At 35.0% G+C, this 26,105-nt stretch overlaps 1 protein-coding gene across 1 annotated transcript; it reads right to left on the reverse strand.

Annotated features, from left to right (window-relative positions):
• Positions 1-583: 583 nt before the first annotated feature.
• Positions 584-19,745, reverse strand: CUL4B (cullin 4B). Its single transcript, XM_012662860.1, has 18 exons — positions 19,624-19,745; positions 19,036-19,105; positions 18,158-18,231; positions 17,182-17,344; positions 16,948-17,037; positions 16,565-16,647; positions 15,868-15,935; positions 14,362-14,480; positions 13,682-13,874; positions 12,540-12,644; positions 11,926-12,036; positions 11,380-11,465; positions 10,163-10,270; positions 9,190-9,303; positions 8,370-8,475; positions 7,094-7,266; positions 5,369-5,521; positions 584-2,825 (listed from the first exon to the last, which is right to left on the reverse strand). The coding sequence occupies exons 1-18, from the start codon at positions 19,743-19,745 to the stop codon at positions 2,730-2,732; spliced, it is 2,034 nt and encodes a 677-aa protein (XP_012518314.1). The 3' UTR covers positions 584-2,729.
• Between the last annotated feature and the right edge of the window lie 6,360 nt (positions 19,746-26,105).

A 26,105-nucleotide genomic window follows, 5' to 3' on the forward strand; every position in this document is an offset into this window, starting at 1 on the left:
AAGATAAACTTCTCAAACCTTTAGACACAGATGCCTAACTGGAATAAACTGATTTCCTGAACTGTACACTCAAATACACAGTAAAAATTTTAAGACTATGGCTAGGTACAATGTTAAGACCATTCAGCAGGCTCAGGAACTGAGTTCAAAAACCTTTGAGGAACATCTGTGAGAGTATTTTGCCCAGGAGTCAAACTATTAACAGAAAAGGTAGATCAAGTACTATAAGTAAAGTAAGAGTAGTTAATCTTTTATTCTCCCCACTCAACTCAAATCTTGACTTGTTTCATATTGCCTATTTGACTTTGAGAATATGAATGAAACAGACTTGCTTTTTCTAAAATGATATTTAAGAATAATTACCCACCTTGAGGATTCCTGGGAATTTTACCCTTTTTGCCATACCCTTCCCCACACTCCTCTAGCATTATGACAAAACCACCCCAAAAATAAAAAGAATATAAAAAAATAACAAAATTGACAAATGTGAATTCATTAAAATAAATCATTGGGAATATTTTAAGTCCTATGGTTTTATAACTTTCTTACAATATTTGAATTTTAAAGATCTTCTCCAGAAGCCTTTTTTAAATAAAAGTTTTATTGGAGAAAAATAGAACCACCACATACACAGGGAAAAGAGCACAAAAATTCAACTGATACAGAACTGAAAGTCACAATTATCCAATGTAGTTTGCAATTACTTTTCAATTTCTCAAACAGCTCCCCTCAACTTGTTTTTTAATAGTCTTGCTAATTTTTCAGCTGAAACAGAATCAAGTTTTCAAAAAATTATGAGCCTCAGGGAGGGGACCCACTTTCAAGATAACGAAGGTGACATCAAGAGTCTCCTCCTAACAGGACCAACTCTACCTAAAAATTGCTTAAGAGTAACTATTGAGTCTTTTGTAATAGCCTACATATATCAGAGACCATCAGGGATGAGTTAGAACACTGATGTAGATGGTCCAGTATGGAGAGGGAAAACAAAATAGTTGAATTTCCTTGTCAGATGGGCTCATGTAAGGAAATCAGGGAGGAGCTGAGAAAACACAGGGGCAATGACTGCTCAAAAAAGAATTAGGAAGTAATTCTAAATACCACGTATAGTCATACAACAGTGTGCAAGTTGATGCAATCAGAAAGAAACAGGCAACTTTTTTTAATAGCTGGCCACAGGTCTTTGATAAGAAAACAATCAATAGTAGAAACAAGAGCCAAAAGTCTCCACAATTGGAGATTCGGACCTAGATATTCTTCCCAATGGCTCTAACAGGCAAGGAAGTATGCTGTTGCAAAAAGCATTAAGGTAGTTCTGATTTTTAAAAATAAAAAAGTTTTTGCTTCTCCTCCATGATCAATTCCCTTCAAAACTTCAAGGAAATACAAATGAGGAAGCAAAATAAAAACAAAATACCACTCATGGTAAAGAGAAGCCTTTTACTCACATTATCAATTTGAAAACAATACTTTTGTCATTTTCTATGTATGAACAATCCTGGGACTCCCCTGAAAAGTAGATGTTCAGTGGCTAAGGGACCTCTGAACTTCAAGCAATTTTGAAAAGAAGATCAGCATGACATGGAATTTCAAATTCCCAAATAGGAGGTGTATGGGAAACATGAGGGAAGACCTTTTTGTCTAGGGTTTTAGGAAGTTAAAATGAAGATGAGAGGAAAGGCTTATTTATCAAAAAAGAGTTGGGATGCTTCCAAAAAAACTTTGGTAAATAGGAATGCTAAATCCTAGGAAGCCTGTAACAATCTACAATTGGTCCAAGTTAAAGACAAAACTGTCCAAACAACATTTAAAGTCTAAAGTATGTTGAAAACTGGTTGGTGAGTTTTTGTTCCTGTAATGACTTATAAAACATGTTGATTTTGGTCTCTTTTGCAATTTTCTTATTGTATTCATTTTTAATATAAAGAAAGAGTTGGATTTTTCTCTCCTATTATGTTCCTGTAGTACAATTAGCAATTTTCTATTTTAGCTATTTTTATAAGTACTTGTTAATCAGCACAGTAAACTCAGGGGATAAGCCATATACACACATCCCATACTCATAAATGGAAAATTTTAGGATGTGAATATACAAGATATTATGTAAGCAACTATCCCCTTACTTGAAAACTTGTTTCCAAATAAGTTTTTTTTTTTTAAAAAAAAATCCCTTTCAGTGTAACAGAACATTACCTAATAAAATATCAATAGCTATGACAACTTATTTTTCTTTTCAAGGGAAATCACAAAACAGGTGAACAACCAAGTCAAGGGTGGTTTTTCTATTTGATAAATACATCCAGAACTCTGTACAGTAATAAAGTTTGCATGCAGTTTAAGTATCTTTAAATGACATTTTAAGCAAATAAACCTTTTGCTTCATAATTAATGGTGTATAAGAACCCCCCCCCTTAATAGCCATAGGGACCTCTTCCCCAGTTCCAAAGAAGAATCATGAAGACCAGGTACTTTCTTAAGTGTTTTCTGCACATCATACTAAATAACATGCAAAGAGTCAAAGAGTTCAACAACATTCTTCTTAAAGGTAAGTATTACTCTTTAAAATGGGCATGTTAACCACTGAGAAAAAGTCCACTCAACTATTTCCATTAATTACACTGCTTCATTTGGTCATCGGTAGTATAAAAGAAGTCAAATAATATAAGATCAACAGGTTAGTTTATCCACTGGCTACTGCATATGACACCAAATGCTCCAAGGCCAACATTCTATGCAATATAGTTGTACTGATTTGGATTTTCTTTATCTCTTTCCATGTAGTCCCGGTCAATTAAGGATTCTATTCTCTTCTTAAGATCAGCAGGCTATAAGAGAAAGCAAATTTTCAATGCAAAGCTCATAGTCGTTGGCTTAGGCCCACTAACCAACACCCCATTAAAAAGAAAAAAGTTTTGGCTCACTGGTTTTCTCAATTTTTATTTATTTAAATCTCACTAACTTTTTAGAGACAAGTATAATGAAAATAAATAAACCATGTTAAGAAATGTTTTTATACAGGTTGACAGTACCTTATCTGAAAATGCTTGGGACCAGAAGTGTTTTGGACTTTGGATTTTTTTCAGATTTTGGAATATTTGCATAGACATAAAGAGATATCTTGGGGATGGGACCCAAGTCTAAACATGAAATTCATTTATGTTTCATATACAACTTATACACATAGCCTGAAGGTAATTTTATACCTTTGGTGTGTGAAACAAAGTTTTGACTATAACCCATCACGTGAGGTCAGGTGTGGAATTTTCCACTTGTGGCATCATGTTGTCACTCAAAAAGTTTCAAATTCTGGAGCATTTTAGATTTTCAGATTAGGGATGTCCAACCTGTACGATACACTATACATATGTTATACTGTCATACCCTTGCCAAATTGTTATGCAATACTTTCTATTACTTTTCTATTTTAAAGAGGTCTTCCAAGAAGCAGCTACCCTCAGCATGGTTAAATACAAAAGACTACATTTATCATACCTTCACTTGAGAAACGCATTATAGTTTAGCAAAACAGAATGTTATTTAGTTTTGCCAAGACAGTTTGAGAAGATAAGAACATCTTTACTTTGGGCAAAAGCTAGGTGGTTTCATTTTTATAAATTAAATTTAAAAATGTATTGAGGAATCACTATTTAAAAGAATACTACACAAATGGCTTGCTAAATGATGTATCATCTCACAATTTAGATCTTCATATTTTGGGTTTAATCTAAGATTTAACTGTTATCTACTTTAAGTGATAAATCATCAAGAAAACTCGTAGCTTGTCTTCATGATTGTCATTCTAAGCTCTTGGATGACAAAATTCCACTGTATGTCTTGTGTGTCCAGCCTATAAAAAGAATATAATCTTGTTTGCTAATAGGAAGTTTTCCAGAATATGTAAAATGACCACTTGATCAAAAAGGGAGAAAAAAAAAAGTAGTTTGATGAAGCAGCCAAAATTTCAGCCACAATTTTATCCAGTAATCCCAAGGTTTGAAAATCAAATGACTTTCTCTTAATTATGGTAAAAGACCTAGAACACAATATTTATTACAGTGATCCCCTAACTTCCCTAGCACCAGTGATCTCTCTGGCTGGAGGAGAAATGATTGTTAGGCAGAGCATGAGAGTGAGAGCATGGTAATGAGGAGGCAGTAGTAGGTCTGGAGTAGCAAAAAAATCTTACCTTCTTACAACTAATACCTATTGAGTGCTTATTATATGCCAGATCCAGTGCTAAGTTTTTACATTCACGATCTCAGTTAAGCCTTTCAATAACCCTACAAGTACTATTATCTTCATTTTACAAAAACGGAAACAAGCTAAGCAAGGTGAAGTAATTTACCAAAGTCCAAAGTTCGTAAGAACCCTAACAGCCAGGAGTTTATCCAAACTGTACTGAGTATTTATCCTCACGAGGGTTTGGGTATCTCCTAAAACTTGGAAAATAGTCCAGTACAACATTACATTGTCTTAAGTGTCTTTAATATTGGGCATTTACACTGGAACACTTCCATTTAATGACCAATTTCAGTTTATCAGAACTATCAAAGAACTTTTCAAAAAGATGCTTTAATGATGACCAGTTATCTGTATATAGTTTTTTAACAGACACTTGTATAAGGAAACCAAACAGAAGATTCAACTCAATCTAAAATAACCAAATCTGTCAAATACCATGGTATTTCAAGGTGAAAAGAAGTAAATACAACAAAGAAGCTCAAAAGAAATACAGCGAATGGGGCTGGGTGTGGTGGCTTACGCCTGTAATCCTAGCACTCTGGGAGGCTGAGGCGGGAGGATCCTCTGAGCTCAGGAGTTCGAGATCAGCCTGAGCAAGAGCGAGACCCTGTCTCTACTAAAAAAATAGAAAGAAATTAGCTGGACAACTAAAAATATATACATAAAAAATTAGCTGGGCATGGTGGTGCATGCCTGTGGTCCCAGCTACTCAGGAGGCTGAGGCAGAAGGATGGCTTCAGCCCAGGAGTTTGAGGTTGCTGTGAGCTAGGCTGACGCCACGGCACTCTAGTCCGGGCAACAGAGTAAGACTCTGTCTCAAAAAAAAAAAAAAAAAAAAAATACAGTGAATGAACTTGAAAATTTCAAGGACACATTTAGCAGTTAAACTTTCAGTTGTAAGAGCTTTTATACATTGTTTTCCCCTTTTGTTGCAGCTACTCACAAATGCCAACAAAGTTTTTTTTTATATATAGAATCATATGCACAATCACAGGAAATTAAAACTTTTTTCTCTCTAAAAATGGTCTTGAGGATTTAAACTATGTTTGTAAGATTTGTGTCTGGTAATCTAATGTATTCTCTTTTATTTATAACAAGCCCAATATGAAAACACAGAAGTACCTACCTTTACTGGAAATTTTAGTTGGTTGTACACTTCTGAAACAAGGAGATTGTGGCTAAGTGTCTTTCTCATCTTCATAATTCGAACAATTGCAGCATCAATTTGATACTGTCTGTCTTGAAATACTCTTTCTGTAGTGCTTGCTTGTTCCTCAACCTAACAAAAAAGTTTTACATTTAAGAACTGTACCAGAAATGCAACTTGACTATTTTTACACAAATTGTACACTCTAGGGACATGACAATATTATTGCTTTAAAAGTACTGAATTACATAAATGGGACCTTATAAACACAGAAAATGACAGAAAAAAATCCTACAAATATAACTCCTTTCTGTTCTAATTACACTGCTCTGTAGCAATGAAGTAATGAAAATATCAGTAAACAGAAAAACACCATCTTTAACTGACTTTCTGGAAGTAGAGATGGTTGATGTGGAATTTACCATGTTCTTTTTTTCTTTTTTTACCCTGTCCTTAGTATCTAAGTATGACAATAGCTTATCTATAAAGTGATTGACTCTGACTCAAAGAAACCAGATTTCTGTATGACAATAGCTTATCTATAAAGTGACTGACTCTGACTCAAAGCATGGTACTAACTAGCTAAGCAAACTAGAGTCAAACTCTTTGAAAATTAATTTTTATTTTGTAATATATAAACCAGAAATGCATAGTTAGTACTTACGTTCCTTCAAAACCTACAGAAATTTAGGTTTTTAGGAGTTAGCTCTCCAATCTTGAAGCTGAAGCAAAAAATGTTAATCTTTTAGTAACTAACCCAAAAGAACAGTTTGGGCTTTGTGTAGCAGTTTCTTTCTGGAATGGCATAAATGTTTTAAAAGAACATAGTAATCTTTTAAGGGAATATCATGCCTTTGATGTGTATGGGAAAAAGATAGGAATTTGTTTGAAGATACTGACCCTTGTCCCACATAAAAACTTTCTCAAGTATCGCATTAAATCTTACTGGAACTGAAACCAACTGGTTTCAGGATGCTATAGTTGGTTTCCTTAATAAAAGTCTCTTACAAATTCAAATGGCAAAGACAAAATATTTACCCTGTTAATCAAAGAAATACTAAATAATCATTTGGATTTTTCACCAAGCAAGTCTTTTTTAAAAGAAAATATAATCATTAGTGCCGGTGAGAGCATAGTAAAATAGGCACTCATATGCTGTGGGCCAGAATATAAATTGGTCCAGCCTTTCTGGAACACAGTACAGCATTATGTACTAAGACTCTTAAAATTTTCATAGCCTTTGACCTAAAAAACCTACTTCCATGAATTTATCATAAGGGAAGGATCAGAGAGATTAAGATTTAGGCATGAAGATGTTTCTTGCAGTTTTATTTACAATACTAGAAAGTCATGAATGTAACTGCCCAACAATGAACAGCTGTTGAATAAATTATAACAACCATGTAAAAGAATATTATGTAGCCATTTGCCATTTTTGACGTTATTAATATTTAATGGCATGGAAAAGTTCTGAGGATTGAATATTAAATGAAAAAATAAGGATATAAAACTATGTTGAATATCAACCTAATCATGTGCAACCCCCCCAAAACCCCAAATCAAATACTGAAATAAGTTAGATAAAGGCACAGAAAATGTTAATGGTAGTGGTAATATTACGGGTATAAAATCTTCTTTATACATTTCTATTACGAACATACATAATTCTGGTGCATTAGGACTAGGAGAAAGTAAAAGAAATACCGTTTCTTTCATCTGGATTTGATTGATCTTTATCCTGAAAAGTTTGTGTTTGAAATCATCATTACAAATGAACTTGTCACCATCTTCGATATCTTTGCCCTTTGGATTTTTCGCCAGAACTCTAGCTTTGCCACAGGCTAATGACTGTAGTGTCCTCCTTAACTCTCCATCCTCTGAAGAACAAACAGAGGTTTAGTTATCAGTTTATCAGCATGAACTAGTACATTGAACCTCAATCTAGCTTCTACCCTATCCCTCTATTAAAATTGTTTCTTTTTCCCCCAAGGTCACCAACAACTTCTTCTTTGTTCTATCCAATGGCTTTTTTCCTAGTCATCTTCTAAAGATGTCAATTATTACTTCATGTGGATAATTACCAAATCTTCTGAAATGACATTTCTCTCCAGTCCCACATTTAAAGGACACCTCCCCCTAGCTGTTCTACTATCATCAACTCTACTTATGTCCAAAATTGTATTCATCATCTTCCCCATACAACTATGTCCTCTTTCCAATTGTTAGTGGTGATACTACCAACCTAGTCTGGTGAGAAACCCTGGAAATCATCTTTTTACTCTTCCTTCTCCTCCAGCCTCCATGCAGTATCTAATACTTGCTTCCTTAGAAATGCCTCCTCTCCATTCTCATGGCCTCATTCTAGTCTAACCCCCTTATCACTTTATGCCTGAATTATCCCAATAGCTTCAGAACTGGGATCTCTTCATCCTTCAAATTGCCTTGTATTCTGATTTCAGGTAAGTTGTCCAATTATTTCCATTATGTCGACATCTGAGATCCTACAATGTAGGTTTCATTTGCTAGATTTATCAGGCTCTCCATGATCCAGCCCTATCCATCTTACCTATCTAATTTTGTAGCTCTTTATTCCATGCTACAATTAAGCTATTCATGATTCCTGACCATGCTGCCCATTCGTACCTCCAAGCGTTTTCTCGCAATATTTCCCCTTGCTGCATATGCCTTCTCCCTGACCAAAACTTGGTGGCCCATCTCAAGTCCCACTTCCTTCATGAGGGCTTTTCCAATTGTGCCAGTCCACAGTGATTTCTTGCTTTGCCTAACTCCTAAGACACTTCTAGTCAGCACCACAAACTGGTATTTATTGGTTCTGAAATTATTTCAAGTGTCAGTTTCCCCTTTCGCCATGGTTATATTAAGAGTGCTGAGGTGAGAGTGCTTGGATCCCTTTGTATCCCCCAGAGCTCTTAACATGGTGGTGTACACACAGTGGACACAATAATGCTTCGACACAAACCTATTCCAGTAGCCTGCTTGATCTCTTCTAGACTGAACTCTTCTCCCTCATTAAACATTAGCAGCACCAGTGTTTGAAAAAGAGAGACCTGGAGTTCTTTTTTACCCTGTTGGAGAAACAGCAGTGTTTAGCCATCATTTTTTTGAAAAAACACATGAAAAATTAATCAAATAACGAATCTCTCATAGGAAAAGCATTTTTCGATTAGTAGATTTATAAACATGGATTAACATTATCCAGAAAAGCCACCTGAGGTAGTAACACTGTATGTTTGGTGTAGGGTTTAGGTATGATCCTACCTAGAATGGGGGAAAGATTAGTTGACCTTTTAACAGGTCTTTTTTAAGCCTTATAATTAAAACAACAAAGTAATGAAAATTAATAACTCAGCCCTATGTGTCATTACAGATATTCATCACAAGCACCAAGAAATCACTATTTTAAATGCATTTTCAACTTATTTGATTCAGATTAGTCATGAAAAGCTACAGGAGTTTCTTGAAATTAGATATGGGAACTGTTCCCCTTAACTCCCACTCTATTCTCTAGCTGCCAGCAACAACATTTCTGTCAACACGTGGCAATGTGAATTCTGCATCCACAGGTGAGGAAAGAGTAGAGGAAAACTTTATTGCTTTTGGTTTCGCAGGAGGGCCAAATCTTAAAAATATACACAAAAGTTGGGACAAGCTATCAGCGTTGTTGTGCAGATACCTAGGATACATTTATAAAACGGCTTAAACCTTCAAGTTAAGAGGGATGACCTCAATATTAAAGATAAAGAGGATGAAAACCGAAAGTTTTGGGAACATCCACTTACCTCTTTAAATTCTGCTTTTAGTACACAGTGTCCTAGGGTTGATTGCCATTGAAGTTTCCTGCCACTGTGCTTGCCTAGGTAAAATGTCTTGAAAATCTCCTGAAGTTTTACCATCTAAAGTAAATAAAATAAGGCTTTAATTAACCTCTGCATTCAATATCATATTCACCACTCTTTATACTTATGTGTAATACTTTCTGGAAGTTTTTAAGACTATATTCAACGGGTCAATCGATCACTTTGATGTAAAATAATTATCTCCCAACCACCAAATCTAATGGCATTTATCAGTCTTTATACTCTGCCTCATTTAATCATCCCCTCTTTTGAAATAGTCACATCCGGTGGCTTTTGTGCCTCTGTACTATGCTGGCTCTTTCATCTCACTGCTGCTTCTGCATTGGTTTCCTTCGTAGGTTCCTCTTCCTATCATCTGCCCAATGTGAGCCTTTTCTAAAGTTTGGCCCCCTGCCCTTTCTTCTTCCTCTTCTCTATATTCTCCCTCTTATTGAAGGAGATCTACTCCCTGCGTTTCCATGATCGTCTCCATGGAGGATTCTCAGTATCTATCTCTCTAGCCTTAACCCCTTTTCTAGGCACCAGTTAGTCGTGAGCTAGATATTTCCCCAGGCGTTAGAACGGATTTAATCAAGCACCCATCATTCATCTATCCCACTTCTGGATAAAATATGGGCAATAATTTTTAATAGCTAGTCAGAGAGGTATAATCCGGGGAGATGAAAGAGCAGTCAGGAAAACTGACCCTGAACCCAGAAACTTGGCATTATTAACTATGTACTAAACTGGACTTGGGAATATAAGTACAAGAGTAAAATATTAAAATAGTTGGCATTTGGTGTAGGTGTGTTTACCAACATAAGTTTTTAAAAGGTATCTATTTTTAAATGACAACTAAAATAGAAATGCCATGATTTCTATGCCTGTAACTCAGGTCCTAAATAGTAAGTCTTACCTCTGGTGGTAAATGGACTTCCATAGGCACATACGTTGGCCAATAACCCATTGTCAGGATATTCACAGTTAATTCAATATTCCCAGGTACATTCTGATTCTGCATATACTGTAAGAAAACCAATACATACGCTGAGATCTTAAACTAAAACGGCACATATTTCATGTCATAATAAACCCATTTTAAAAGTTACCCATTATACAACTGCATGCAAATGGTGACCATCCTTTAAGATAAAAGGCAACCATTTAGAGGATTTTAAATGAAGCCTACACAAAATGCATTATATGAAAGTGCATAGCTTAACATTATGATACAATTGCACACAAGGATCACATGACCTCATTATAGGCATTATGAAGTTAAATAATTTCTCACATACAGCTAAGCTGTTTCAGGATCTCTTCTCCATTCTTTTCCCCAATACCACCTGCAGTCCTCACCTTTGGAGACCCCTATTTGGCTTTAACACCTTGTAGCAACCCCATTCCTCACCCCACCAGCCAGCCCAAGTCTCCAGTTTTTCACTTGCTCCACTGCCTGTTTGCAGGGGGTGACCTGAAGTAGGGAAGGAAGAAGAAGGGGGGAAGGGCAAAGCAGGTAAACTCTATTCTTTACCTACTATAGGATCCATGATCCTACCGACCCTAATCTTTTCCTGAGTCTTTCACTTTCATTTCCCACCTTAGCAATATAGTGGTAAAGACGTCACTACTAAAACCCTAAGAAAGGAAAATTTAATTTGCTATCACTGTCACCTATGTGCTCAAATATTTTAAAACTACTTTCTACCTACATCTTCCAAACTATGGATCTAAATTTTCATCGCCAATGTTCCCTAAGGCTTTATACAAACACTTTATCATCTCTCCTCCCTCCCCCTCACAGTCTCTGAACGTGCGAATCACCAAGTGATTAGATGTTGGGGAAAGTCCTGTACCCACTATCTAGCTACAGCTCTTCTTGTGCCGACTTCAGTTCAATACATTTTATTTCTGTTTGTGTTATTTTGGGTGTTTATTAAAAAATCCTAAAGTAGGTGAAATATACTTACATTTCATTAATTTTTTTCCTGTACCGTGAACACCATCTGAGTTGCTATGAAGTACTTACAACAAACGAGTTTCTATTTATCCTCTTCAGCACAAACCACAGCAAGGAGTTAACTATAGATGACTAAGTTCGAGGAATTAAGTAAGAGTTTAACTCACTTTTACCTGTTTGAACTGAATCATGATGTCTTTAGAAAGTTCCATGTCTTTAAACATTCCTTCAAGTTTGCTGGTGAAAGCAGCTCCGCATTCTATTAAAGATGTTTGTACATTTATAATATTTTAAGGTGGTAAAAACATAGAATTTAAAATGGAAAACATGAAATATAAAACTTACTTTAGCATGAAATATGATCTGTAACTATTCATAAAAATAAAAAGAAATCCTTACCCCAAAGTATATGCCCCACTAATTCAGAGTCAAACTCTTTAATCCTGTAGTAACCTTATCTACTATTTAGGCATAAGATAAATGGGAAATTTTTATACAAATAATAAAAACATGAACAGCGCTTTATTTTTTTAAAAAAAACTGCAACAGCTCTGGACATGTACAATAGGCTGGAAACCACATGAGTGTTTCAATTTTATGTTTTCATCCTATGTACATACACATGATTGATAAAAGAGGAAATCATTTGAAAGTAAAAATTAAGCTAACATTTTCCCTCAGAAATCAAAGAAAAGGAACAGAAAGAATGACAAACATACCATGTTTGAGTTTGGACAGCATTGATTTTTCAGCATCTACAGATGCACTCTTCCCAACTAACAAGCGCTTGGCTAAATCTTTCTTATAGAAGGCCTCAAAAACATCCTTGCCTATGTTAAATAAAAAATGTGACACTCATAATATTCCAATAAAAAGTTCTGACAAACTACATTAAAGTGCTTAATAAATCACGCCATTGCTTCAAAGTTACTTTACACATTTTATCCAAGTTTGTTAAATGCAAGAAACATTAGAGGTCCATTTTTTTTTTTGTGCCAGACATTTCGAAAGATCTTTATTGTAAAAAAAAAAAAAATTAAGACTGCATTAACTTTTCTTAAGAAAAGCTTTAGTCAACTAGTAGCTTTGGCACCAATATTTGAGACATTAAAACAAGTAGCAAAAATTAAAGCTCTTAATAGTGGAAAAGTCAAAGCACAAGGCAATTAAATAACATTCCTCGAGTATCCCCTATGAATTAAATGTGAGGAATAAGATACAATTTTAAATCTCTAACTCCCAAATAAATATGCCCTCTAGGTTGAATATACTTGCTAGCTTCTCTGTTGAATGCTTTGTTTTAAAAGAAAAATATTAAAACGGTAATACTTACCATAGATAAATCTAAATATGATCATAATTTTATCCAACATTTTCTCAAGTTCTTCATCTGTAGCTTCTTTGTTGCCTGCACGAAGCTTTGAATCTACATACTTAGCTAAAATGGGGGAGAAAATTTGTTAATGACCACAGGTATCTATGAGGTACTAGGCACTATACATACCCAAAGACCAGTATGATATACTGAGTTTTTCAACGCTTCAGAGATATATATGCATTATTTTAAAGTCTCCAAAGTTAGGGACACCAAGTGTCTTGTTTAATGCCACAGAGCTAACATCATAGCCTGAACTCAAACATAAGTCTTCTGACTCTAAATCAAATGTACTTTCCACTACACTGATGTTCATTAAAATGGGATATAGACACCCCTTAGGGGAGGCTGCATGTAGCCCTGTGCAGGGGTAATCAAAACCACTGAAAGACATGAAGCATCTTTTGAAGTGTCCATTTTATACTGATGGTAAGCAATCTTGAACATTACTTTGCTATTAAAATAAACCAGACACATTACAGAGTAGAAAGTACAATGTGTTAAATGTTTATGGATAAAAAGAAAGACTTCAACAAAATTTCATCCTTTTGGCAGAGGACCCTAGACCTTCTCAGGGTACCCCATCCTCTAACATTAAGAGGTACTTGGGTGGGAAAACCTGAGAAGCACTGCAGTATATACCACATCTTTACACTAAATGGGCCCGGGTTATCAGGTTTCTTTTTGCCCTGGACTTTCTCCTTTCTCACTGGCAACTATAATTTCATACTGCCCTTTTGTGCAGCTCTAAGTGCAGGCCTCTACAAATAGCACCCTGCCCCATCTCTAAATCACTGTAGGCTTGGAAAACAGATAATCAAGCTTATTATGAATAAAAGTACATAGGGTCCAACATAGGGTCCAATGTACTGTCTTATGAAGAAAGCACATCCTGTTTGACATGAGGGCTTTGAGATGTTCTTTAGCTTGAAGGGCTTTATGCCTTATATCCAGGTTCTTAGAAACACTTTTCAAACTTAGTAGTACCAGCTAAGTAACCCCAAATGAGGTTTCAGTATACTACAACCTTGTCACAAATTCAGATTGAGATCCTATGACTAAAAGAATTTAAATAACTGGAAAAAAGACTGGAAAAATACCTATAAGTTCAGCAGGTTTATTTGGTCTTTTGTTAATAAATGTTTCAAATGCTTCTTTCATGGCGTTGATAAATTTTTCATTCTTCAGAAAGCAGATATCAATTATATGGTCAACTTTATCTTTAAAATCCAGCAATTCTTGAACCATGGTTTTATCTTTTTCAGGATTAATTACAATAGTGCTGCCAAATCCCTAAAAACAAAAATTGCCACTTTTTACTGGAATTGAATTATCTGCAATGAAAATCCCCAAATCATATTTTGAGTTAGCACATATATTTAAAGATCTTAAAAAATTAAAGTTGTTTGGAAGTAAGGAAAAAAAATGAAGTGATAAAATATGCAGCCTGCTACCATTTATCCATAATCACAAAAATAATTAGGAATGATCACTGGGTACACAATATTGTAAGTCTTCCCTTTCCCACATTCACTGCTTTAAGTATTGGAGCTAGAAACCATGTCAGAGATTAATCAGATTTTATTGCTGATTTGCCGCAGAGCTATCATTCTCAGGTTGACTATTTTCAAAATTTCCCTTACTTAAAAAAAAAAAAAATCAAAATTCCCCTACTTAAAAGAAATCAGATCAAACAATTAAGAAATGCTTGCCAATATGCACTCCTGGTGTGTAGATTATAAGCCACGAGAGAGAAAAATCACATGTAAATTGTTAATACCTTGATGTATTCAATCCACTGTTGCAAGAGAACCTGAACTCCACCTCGAACTCTACTGAAGAGCTGATACAGGAGAGACAAATCTTGAATTCGGTTTTCATCAAGGAGGTTATTTAAACCTGAATTTTAAAACATTTTGGCATTAAAATATGGTAAACAAAAAAGTGAACAAAATTTTCAGATATTTTAATGAAATTTAAGTTAAAATTATTACTGTAACATTGGTCTGAACTATGACTAGTCTGTATGTGAGTTGTAATGTAAGATTTCTTCTAAATTAAAACCAAATAGACAATTACCTATCTGGGTAAAAACTAAATATAGCTACTTTAGTCGCTATAGAAATAGTTGACTATATATAATGGTTTGTGTCATTTAGCATGACAGACCAGACTGCATAAATCAATTTATAAAAACTGGTTTACAAAAACATACATTATAAATACCTCATATATATACTCGCCATATTATATCTGGATCTGGCATTAGTGTATATAGGTATATTTCAGAATATTGGATATGGCCTGTGATATATCAAAAGCCATGAATAAATAGGTCAAGTTTAACTGGGGTTCTAGTGTATTTGATTTTCTGAATGAAATAACAGTGTAACTGCATTAATGTTCTAAATATATCCATTTTATACAAAAGAAAAGATTGTTGGAAAGAAAGGTAAGACTTTTGCCTACTTATAGCACTGTCAAAGTAAAATTCAGGGTATACTCTAAGATCCCCACTTGGAATTAGTAGAAGTGCTTGGCTTTACATATTATGAATAACCAAAAAAACCCACCTCAGTGGAAAAAGAATGCTTTTTCTTACTGTAGTCTTACTTATTAAGTGAAGAATTTCCCACATTCCCACTGCTTCTTTTTTTTAAGAGACGAAGTCTCACTAAGTTGTCCAGGCTGGCCTCAAACTCCTGGGCTCAAGCAATCCTCCCGCCTCAGCCTTCTGAGTAGCTGGGACTATAGGTGTGCGCCAACAACTGTTTCTTTATTGGTATTGGTAGATTCCTCTCTTCCAGTTCCTCTCACACTCATTTAAGGAAATCAGCACCTCCAGAAAGTTTACTGTGATGAATAGGTGAAAAGGATTGTGCCTATGCTCAGAAATGTAGCTACACGCTATCAAGTTTTTTTTTTTATCATTTTTTTGAGACAGAGTTTCATTCTGTCACCCGGACTAGAGTGCTGTGTTGTCAGCCTAGCTCACAGGAACCTCAAACTCCTGGGCTCAAGCGATCCTCCTGCCTCAGTCCCCCGGGTAGCTGGGACAATAGGCACATGCCACCATGCCCAGCTAATTTTTCTATTTTTAGTAGAGACAGGATCTCACTCTTGCTCAGGCTGGTCTCGAACTCCTGACCTCAAGCAATCCTCCCACTTTGGCCTCCAAGAGTGCTAGGATTATCAAGCTTTTAAAATGGCAATATTTTTAAAAATTCTCTACTTGTTTGCCACTACCATTTTAAAAGTAATCTCTTATTTATAAATTGCCAGTTACCTTTCTGAAGAATTGCTGTTAAGTGTTCACCTAGAAGTTGTTTTTCTACAGTAGCAATTAATGACTTCCTACAAGGAAAAAAAGTTTAGGATTACTGACATTTGACTTTCCTGAAAATGTAAAGCCTCTCCTAAGGGAAAAAAAAATCAAACAGCTAATGTTATGTTACTTTCAATATTCCTATCCTATGTATAAATTATTGGTGCTCAGAGTTCTCTACTTTATGTCCAGAAGAAGGAAATCCTGCATATTTCGGAATTTGATTTACATCACAAAATAAATTATCTCCATGGTGTTGCTGTGGCTAGCCTTTTCCAAGTTTTTCTACTTTTATTAGGAAGGTAAAGAAATTATCTACGCTTACAGAAACCCCTTGGTTGGTAATATTTAGGAAGCATGGAAAGTTTCTCCTATGAAAATCCACTGAATTTGAATCAACCTGAAGATTTCAAAGACCACGCCAGCCTCTAATACTATTTTTAATTACATCCTAAACATACACACAACCAATAATCAAGTCCTTGATTAAGTCTAATCCACTGGGGGAAATAACAACTTGAAGTTTGCATTATGAAAACAATTGTTAAAACCTCAAATCACACCCACAAATAGTTACTAACATGTTTAGGATGCCTAAAGTGCCTTACGTGATTTGACGACAGTTTTAAGACTATCAGGCCAAGCATGTAATACTTACTGGGTGGTCTGATCTAAGTAAGTAATAAGTCTGTCTGCCTCTTCTTCTAGACGTTTGTTAACATGATGAAGATATTCAGGAACCTACAAAGACAGTGTTTTACATTAATTGTTTTCCTCCCCACAAATCACTCAGAAAATGTCAAGTCCAAAAGATCCTGGGAGCAGCCCTGTCAAATGTGACAGGGTAGAATCATATGTAAAATTATAGGTAGAGTTTATGACCCAGGATTCTGGCCTTTAAGAAGAGAAAAAAAAAGGAGCACCTAAGTGAGAGAAGAGTATCACAATGTTGGTAAGATAAATGTAAAGGGAAGTTTATATTCTCTCAGGTAAGATCTACTGTGAGAGACAGAGGATTTATTAATCATGATTTTTAAATACCTCTCTTTCTTGCATTAATTTTTGACCTTCAGCTGCGTAGAGCCGGTTAGTTTCTTCCAAAAATCGTTGTTCGAAAGAATCTTGATAAATCTGGGAGGCGGGAACAAAAGGAGTTCATTTATTCAATAAATATTTACTGAATGTCCTCTATGTGAACAGCACTATGAATATGGTTTTTAAACATCGAAATAGGGACAGCAATCAGCTTTGTAGTAAGTGAAGTGGTTAACTTACTTGCAAATCAGAGAGCATACTTAAAAGGCTTCGGAGTAAACTTCTATCAATTGCTTCACCGTTTCTTTCCCTCTCAATCAAGAGAAGAATGCCATCAATTGTCTTATTCTGAACTTTCTGATCACTTATGATATGAGCCCTAAATAACTCCAGTCCCATGTCCCTAAAATGAAAAACATATATTACCTAAATTAATTGACAATACTACTACTACTAAAGAGACTTGCTTAATTTCTTACCACATATTAATTAGGACTCCACGCTTTGAAGCAGCAATTGTAAAAAGGATAAAATCCAACATATTTAATTTTGAATAACATTATTAGATTAAAGCATACAGGAAACTCATTTTGTCTTTAATGAGAACTGAAGCTACATTATTGTCTTCCTCCATAACTAAATTTAGTTGTATTATTTCCTCTGGTGGATTTCTTCCTTGGTCAAATCAAGAGATAAAATTAGTTTGAAGACATAAAATGGTTTTCACTGCACTGGTATTGAAGATTTACTTGATCATTTATCAAGTGGTTTCAGTACTCAAAAATCAGTAAACTCTGATCATTGCTGTAGGCAGATGCTAGGCACATGGTAGGGGGAAAAGTGCATTACACTATTCTATTTTCATGTATAGATGGACTTTTCCATAATAGTGCTAAAAGAAAATGAGTGAACTCTTGATAATCAGCAGCAAAATGATTCACTCATAGATATTCCAGAGCAAACTTTAAAGTCCTTGGCTAACAAAAACTTTCTCCTAAATTAATATATGCTCAGGGAATGTTAACTACCTTCAATATTAGCATAAGCAACATATCATTAAGAAGAAGGTAAAACTGTTATGAATAAAAATGTAGAAGCCAAATGTGAATTTTTAGGAGAATATTCACAGTATTGCTCACACTCTTTCATTAGTGAAATTGAGATTTGACTATGATTTGTAACAAATCTTTTCATAATGCTTTTCTGGCATCCTTACCAAATGGACGGTAGCATTGAATTCTGAAGAACGTAAGTTCTATCCAGAAACAAAAAAATGCTCCTGATCATGATCTGCCAATGGAAAAAAAAAAACAAATAATTTTTATATTTTGTAAAGCTGAAATATTTGCTCTCAATAAGAATGAAACTGAAGGGTTCATTTGTATATATATATTAGATGACTAGGATCAAACATGCAGATAAACACATCTACCTGAGAATATGCCCATATCATTTTCATTATTCTATTGTCTTAATCCTTGCTGTGGTTTCGAGAAAAAAGACACTTAAAATGGTCCTCTGACTTCTTTGCTACTTAGGAGTAATTGAAAATAAAAACAGGGAATCAAGGGGAGACTCATACAATTCTTCCTTAGCAACAGCGCTAGGGGGGTAAAGCTGCTTTAAATTGTACAAGTGTGGGGAGTTTTTTGGGGGGGGTGGATTTTAAGATTTTAATTTGCAGAGTATAAAGTATAAACTAATACCAGACTAGGGAGAATAGAGAAGGTTGTTATGTGAATGAATTATAATATAGGATGATCAGGTACCTTTAGAGGTAATCAAATAGTGGACGGGAAAACCATCAAGACTGACAGACAAAAGGTAACTTTTTAATGAGATACGTACTTTTTGTAAGTGTGACAAAAATAAAAATGATCCTAAGGCGCAAATCATTCTAAAATGCTAGTTTACCTGTAACTTGCAGTTTTAAAATAGAAAATGCAACCAAAATTAGTTTCCAATTTAGAAAAAGAACAGATATTGAGGCAGTCTACCTATTGCAAAGCTTTTAAAACTAACATTGCCTGTATTGAAGAAATCTGTTTTTTAACTACCATGTTTAGCTGAAATGTAGTACTTTTTCCAGCTTACCATTTGCCTGCAATGGTTTTGCCAGCATCTATCAATCTTCTTTAGAAAAAGAACACTATCCAATGAATCCATGAGATATTTGTTAAAGATATTTTAAAGTGCTTAGTACAAGTAATATATACGATAGAACAGGTGTCTTAAATATGAAATATCTTATATACTAAATGAAACTAAATGGCAACCACAGAACAAAATGCTATTTCTTAAACTGTAAAAAAAAATTTAGATCCTACTAAGAAACAGCTTTAGGATGTTAAAAAAAAAAAAGAAACACCTTTAAAAACAAGTCTTAGATATAACTGAATGTCATATTTTCGGTTTATGATTTCCCTTAGAAGATTATTTTTCCTCAAATTTTCCAGACAAAAAGTGTAAAAACATAAAGACATCTTATTTACATGTATACCACATGTAGATCTGGACCCCAATTAAGGCTGAAAAGTAAAAAATTTGTTTCTTTTTTCTAGGAAAAAAAGAACAAAAAAATAACAAAACACAGGCATTCCACTTCAAGCCAGGTTAAACAGTGAGGGATAGCGAGAAAGGAGAAGATTAAAAATACAAAATTTTTTGTTTTTAGAAGGATATTCTCTGAACTGATGAATCTGTGCTTTGATGTGATCTTCACAAATCTGTCTCAGTTGTTTGTACAAGTTTGCAGAAATCTTGTAAGAACAGAGATTTTCTACAGCCTGCAAGATTAAACACATACTTTTTTAAGGAGAGGATGGGAAGAGAATTTCTCAATTATTTACATCAAATTCCTATTATTATGATACTACCATATCAGCTTAAAAGGGTTATTTACCCACTTAAGGCACAAGGTAAAGCAACAAAATGTATCAATGTGGGTGGCAAACTTTTTCATAACCAATGTACTGTACCCAAAAAGAACAAATTACAGGTTGAGTCTAATCCAAAAATCTGAAATCTAAAAATCCAAAATCTGAAACTTTCTGAGCACCAACATGACGCTCAAAGGAAATGTATATTGGATCACTCTGGATTTCAGATTTTCAGATTAGGGATGCTGAACCAGTAAGTATAATGCAAATATTCCAAAATCTAAAACACTTATGGTCCTAAGCCTTTTGGATAAGGGATACTGAACCTGTAATATATTTTTTAGGGCTATACAAGATAAGGATGGAGGGAATCTAGCCAAGTTCTCCTCTGTGAAGATATCTAATTTATAGCAACTGCTACATATAAAAATTGTCTTGTTCTTAAAAATGTTAATCATTTTCGCAAGCAGAACTCCATTTTGAGTTTTAAAAATAATTTCACCAATTGTTTATATATCAGACAGGTCGGGCAGTCCTACTACAATTGAATTAAAATTTATTTATCCTTTCTTGAGTTTTCCTGAAAAGAACAAAACAGAAATTATTGCCAGTAGTGCTATGATATAACTAAATAACCAAAAAAATTTTCTCCAACATTTTAGTTTAAGAATAGTTAAATAAGGCCGGGCGTGGTGGCTCACGCCTGTAATCCTAGCACTCTGGGAGGCCGAGGCGGGCGGATTGTTTGAGCTCAGGAGTTGGAAACCAGCCTGAGCAAGAGCCAGACCCAGTCTCTACTAAAAATAGAAAGAAATTAGCCGGGCATGGTGGTGCATGCCTGTAGTCCCAGCTACTCGGGAGGCTGAGGCAGAAGGATTGCTTGAGCCCAGGAGTTTGAGGTTGCTGTGAGCTAGGCTGACGTCATGGCACTCTAAAAAAAAAAAAAAAAAAAAAAAAGAATAGTTAAATAAATACGGAGGTTTTAAAATTCACACAGCTCAATAGACATTAATTACAAAAGAAAAGACTGTGCTTTTAACTTCATTCTAATAGTTGAATTGGTCTTCCTTTATACTCATATCCCAAAAGGACAACCTTCAGATTTCAGTGAGTTTCCTGTTATGTGTATCGAAAGTCTTTCAAATTTAAAACAGGCAGGCATGGTAATACTCTTCGGGTAAACGCAGATATAATCTACAATTCCAACTGGTAATGACTTAAGTATAACACCAGGATTCCTTTCTCACCACAACAGAAGGCAAAAATTCCATTAAAATGGACTCTAGGGGGGCATCCAAGTTCTGTTGGTTGGAGTGGAATTTTATAAATATGTAGTTTGAAATTATATTCCTAGTGTGCAGGGCCAGTAAATAAATTAGCAAATGGAAAGAAAGCTTAAAGGAAACCTCTTATAACATGGGAGAGAAGCCACACCTCACTGAGAAACAGCAGGACAATTAGATTCAGCAGCTATGAAGAATAAGGTTAAGTCTCTGTTGTCCTGGCCACTTTCCACATGATCTAGGGTTAGGACACAAATGCCTAAGGGTATATTTATATTTATTTCACGTGCCCCTCTGTTCACACTGATTCTCTATGGACTGTTCCCCTTACTCCTTTAGTATTCTTCTCATTATATCTTGGTACTCCATTTGAGTGACTGACTCATTTTCTCAGCACTTCTCATTTCTCTGCTTAGATTCTGTCATATGACTTAGTGTGTACTTCATCTTCTCCACATTTCCCACTTCCAGTATTTCCCTAAGTCCTATTTATCCCATTTTCTTCTGCTGCGTTCCCCTTTTTCCCATAAAACAGTTCTTGAAGCACCTATTTATCTTTTTACACAAGATACCATACTCCCTTACTACTCAATTAGGTCCCACTTCTTCCAATAAGTTCTTCTTAATTGCCTCAGCTGTCAGTGACTCACATGGCACTCGTACCAATCATACCACACTGACTTGTCATTGAGTCAATATGATTTATCTTTTTATGTGTATATCCTGTCTCCCTGACTCTCCTTAAGGACAGAAAGAGATCATGGGGTCATATATGTATAAGTTCTTCAATAGTTTGGGGGCTTTGAACCAGGTGAATATATTAAGTATTCAAAAAACTAATGTATCTACAAAACAACTAGCAATGTGTCCTGTACATAAAAGGGGCTTCTAGTGTGATGAGAAAACTTGCCAGAAAACATGTAATTACAATAGACTGTGCTAGATGCTATGATGGGGATAAGCAAGGAGACGAGGCCCCTAGGCCAGTGTTTAGGGCAGGGCAAGTCAGAAAAGCCTTCCTGGGCAGAGGTAAAGAGGAGGGGCCCTAAAAACTCAGAGGGAAATGGATAAAGAGTTAGTGGAAATAGTGAGATACTGTGAATTAAACTGGACTTTATAGTGTACAGCCTCACCTGTGTTTAGTTGGAGGGTGGTTTAAGAAGTTTGACCCAAGAAAAGCAGGAGCATCTAACATGAATTTCGAAAGTCAAGTTCAAAGAGAACACTCTGCTTCTCTGATTTAGCCTTGACTGCTTCTTAACATATGGACCAAATCTAGTAATTTTCCTTCCTCAATAACCTTCCCTCAAGCTCTTCATGTACTGTTATGGAGAAATCCCATAATATGTACAAACAAAAAGAAAGTAACAGAACTGCATGGTGCATGGTCTACTATCACTTATGTAAAAAAGGGAAAAATAAGAAAAACATAACAGCTGTTTTGACATACATAAAACATCTCTGGAAAGATACTCAAAAAACTAATGTTTGTTGAGAAGAGAACTAGCTTGGGGGTTGGAGGAGACTTTTCACTAAATGCTCTGCAATACATTTTGAGCTTTGAACCAGAGGAACATATTAAGTATTCAAAAACTTAAACCCTTTCTAACTTCCCCACCACCATACTTTTTTAGCATGGCGTTCAAAGCCAATCTTACCATTTTAGTCTCGTGTCTGATTATAACCTTCCACACACCCTGCGATCTAAGCATTCTGCTTTCCCCACTTTTGAGCAAGGTTTGGAGCAGTGTGCCTAAAAACAGTGGCTTTTAAAACTTTTTGACCCCAAGCCACAGTAAGAAATATTTTATGTCACAACCCATGGTAGATAAAATAAATTTATGTAATTGAGACAAAATCTTCATGAAGCTACGCATCATTACAACGTGTGATGCATTCTGATATTTTCTATTTTGTTATCTTTTTAAAAAGTGCTAACCACAAACTATTAATTTCATTAACCTACTAGAACATAAGCACCTTAGGGGCAAGGACTAAGTGATCTCCGTATCCCCAAGGTGTCTGTTCAGCTTTGCACACAGTAAGAGTGTCAACAGTCATTGATTCAACAAGAAATGAGTGTTTATTAATACTCTACATTCTGTTAGGTGCTGGCATAGAAACAGGAGTAAGAAAGTGTTTGAGATAAGCTGTATTTTATTCTAGATTTTTGAAATGTACTTTTAGAAATGTATTAAGTATTTTACATTTCACTAATAAAACACTTTGGAAATCCCTGGAAGTTTGAACTAGTATAATTATCACTAAAATAACCTCTTGTCACACAAACACCTATTTGTAATAAACAGATTATAGATAGTTTTACATGTCTTTTAAATAAAACCATCTTTTTACTGAAGCTCCTAATAATTAATGGTAAATATGCTGTCTTAAATCCTTTGAAGGTAGTCAAGTACAAACATTCTAGCAAGCTTTTAACCTTTATTCCTCCAAATCCCAGCCCCTCCCCTCCAAAATCCATACATGTCACATCAACAACATGTTTGTCTAAAAAACAAAAATAAACACATCAAAGAAAATATAAACATGTAGCAAATGAAATGAAAATGTTTACTGAATGACAGTAGACAAGAAAGATACTGAATTTCCACCAGGGTGCTGAACTCTGGTCACTGGCCTAATGAGTTGGGTCTTATTTTTCAAGTTATGTTTAAAGAAAGTAAAGCATACCACAAAACTTTTCAACAGCTGATACAGCAATAAGATCTAAATTATCTCTCTTTTTAAATCTAGTAAAAATGACTAAAGTAAAATACTCCAAATACAGCAAAAATTAAGAATCTGTATAAGGGAAACCAACTATACAATGAAATCTAAACTCCTTTTCTTTTTACATCTAGTAAACAGGGCTTAAATAAGACTTAAAAATTATTAAGGACTAAGAATTTATAATTGCACATTTTTAAAAATAGCAGTAACAGTACTGATTAACAACAATTCAGTAAAAAGAAGAGAAATACATAACATATAACAGACTAAGCTTTAAAACATCAACAGGGTGACACACAGCATCCAGCAGCTAGTCGTCAACACTGCTAAGAATCTAACTGCTCTCCCATAACTGCTGACTGCTTAAGCAACCAGATTTTACAATGGATAACCTATACTATTTGCTTATAGTCTTGTGATCCTCTATAAATGAAGCATCAATAAAAAGGTTCATTATTTAAGATTTATTTTACAAAAAGCTAACCAGAATCTCCATTATTAATGACAGATAAAATCATTTTCACTCAAGTATGGACTAGGCTTGCCTTCCAAAAATAGCTAGACATTTATGCTACTAATAAATGTTACACTCATATATAAACTTTTAGCAGCTCCACAAAAGGTAGCTGATTTTATTTTTTAGAGATGGGGTCTCGCTATGTTGCCCAGGCTGGCCTCAAGCTCCTGGGCTCAAGTGATCTTCCTGCCTGAGCCTCCCAAGTATCTGGGACTATAGGCATGTGCCACTACACCTAGGTAGCTAATTTTATCTTTTTTCACTTACGTTTTTATTATCTTTACAATATTTTTTTTTAATTCCAGAATATTATGGAGGTAAAGACATTTTGGTTACACATGATTGCTTTTGTGCAGTTTGTAGCTAATTTTAAAACACTGCACGGCCAGGCATGGTGGCTCACGCCTGTAAATCCTAGCTCTCTGGGAGACCGAGGCAAGAGGATTGCTTGAGCTCAGGAGTTTGAGACTGGCCTGGACAAGAGTGAGACCCTGTCTCTACTAAAAACAGAAAAATCAGCCGGGTGTCCTGGGATGCACCTGTAGTCCCAGCTACTCGGGAGACTGAGGCAGGAGGATCGCTTGAGCCCAGGAGTTTGAGGCTGCAGTGAGCTATGAAGACACCACTGCACTCTACCCAGGGTGACAGAGTGAAACTGTTTCAAGAAAAAAAACCGCTATAAAAAAACCCACTATGCAACCACTCGTACAAAAGCTGAGAACATGAGGAAAATAATCTCATTATTTAAAATATTACTTAGTAAAAAACTCACATGAAAACCAACCTTCCAACTATAAGATAGCACATGTGAAAACAGTATACATTCTTGAGAAGTGCAGAGGCACACTGTTCCTAGAGAGTTCCTCTCTTTTTCTATTATTTTTTTCAATTTCACTAATGGTGTCTACTGAAGCATATTTGGAAAGTAATCTATTTATCAGCCAGCTGTTCTGGCCTATGTGGATTTAGAATTTAAAAACGTGTGGCTTTAGAGCTCTAAAATAAAATATAATTTTAAAATAAAGATTTCTTTTTTAAAGACAAATATTTATTATCATTGATGACACCAGTATATAGCAGGGACGGTACTAAGTATTTTTTGGAGTATTTTATTTACAACTAAACAACCTTGTGATATAGGTAGCTGTGAGTCTCCCCATTCTGTAAATTAGGAAACCAGGTCTTAGAGAAGTAACTCGCCCGAAGTTATATGATGAATGACAGATCTCTACTCTAAGGCAGGCTAAACAACTCGAAATTCAGTGTATTTAACCATAGTCTTATTTGTAGTTAATCAAAAATAAAGAAGTAAACAAACAAAAAAGCCAAAACAAAACACTGACCATTGACTCACTCTTACAGGATTTCAAGGTTGTCAAGGAAAGACAATTTTAAAACTCAGGTGCAATTCTCATTTAAAATAACTTTTAAACTACAATGTTTGCTTATTGCAAATGCACTCAGAACAGTATGTTCTTTTCTAGAAATGATAAACTTAGTAGGCAGTACATCCAACCCACACTAGGGACTTCCATACTTAAGCTTTAAAGCAAGATGGTTTTTCTTGAAGGAAAAAAGTTCTGAATAGATATATGCCAATAAGTGTTTACTTCAGGGAAAGAGGGTAGGATAGAGGTTTAGAGAAATTTTGTTTTAACTACATATTTATATATTGTTTCAATTTTAGGAGAGTACTTTTAATTATATTTCAATGAATGAAAAATTAAGCAAGCACCTGAAGTCCAGATGGTATGA

This window comes from Propithecus coquereli, unplaced genomic scaffold (assembly GCF_000956105.1).
Source record: "Propithecus coquereli isolate 6110/MARCELLA unplaced genomic scaffold, Pcoq_1.0 Scaffold786, whole genome shotgun sequence".
NCBI lineage: Eukaryota > Metazoa > Chordata > Mammalia > Primates > Indriidae > Propithecus > Propithecus coquereli.

Bases quoted from the DNA above. Each gene is read 5' to 3' on its own strand.
- CUL4B (XM_012662860.1), bottom strand. From the start codon at position 19,745: ATGTGTTTAATCTTGCAGGCTGTAGAAAATCTCTGTTCTTACAAGATT. The intron at 17,038-17,181 runs GTAAGTTAACCA...CCCGCCTCCCAG, and splicing joins GTATGCTCTCTGATTTGCAA to ATTTATCAAGATTCTTTCGA. The intron at 13,875-14,361 runs GTATTAACAATT...TTTTGTTTTTAG, and splicing joins AGTGGATTGAATACATCAAG to GGATTTGGCAGCACTATTGT.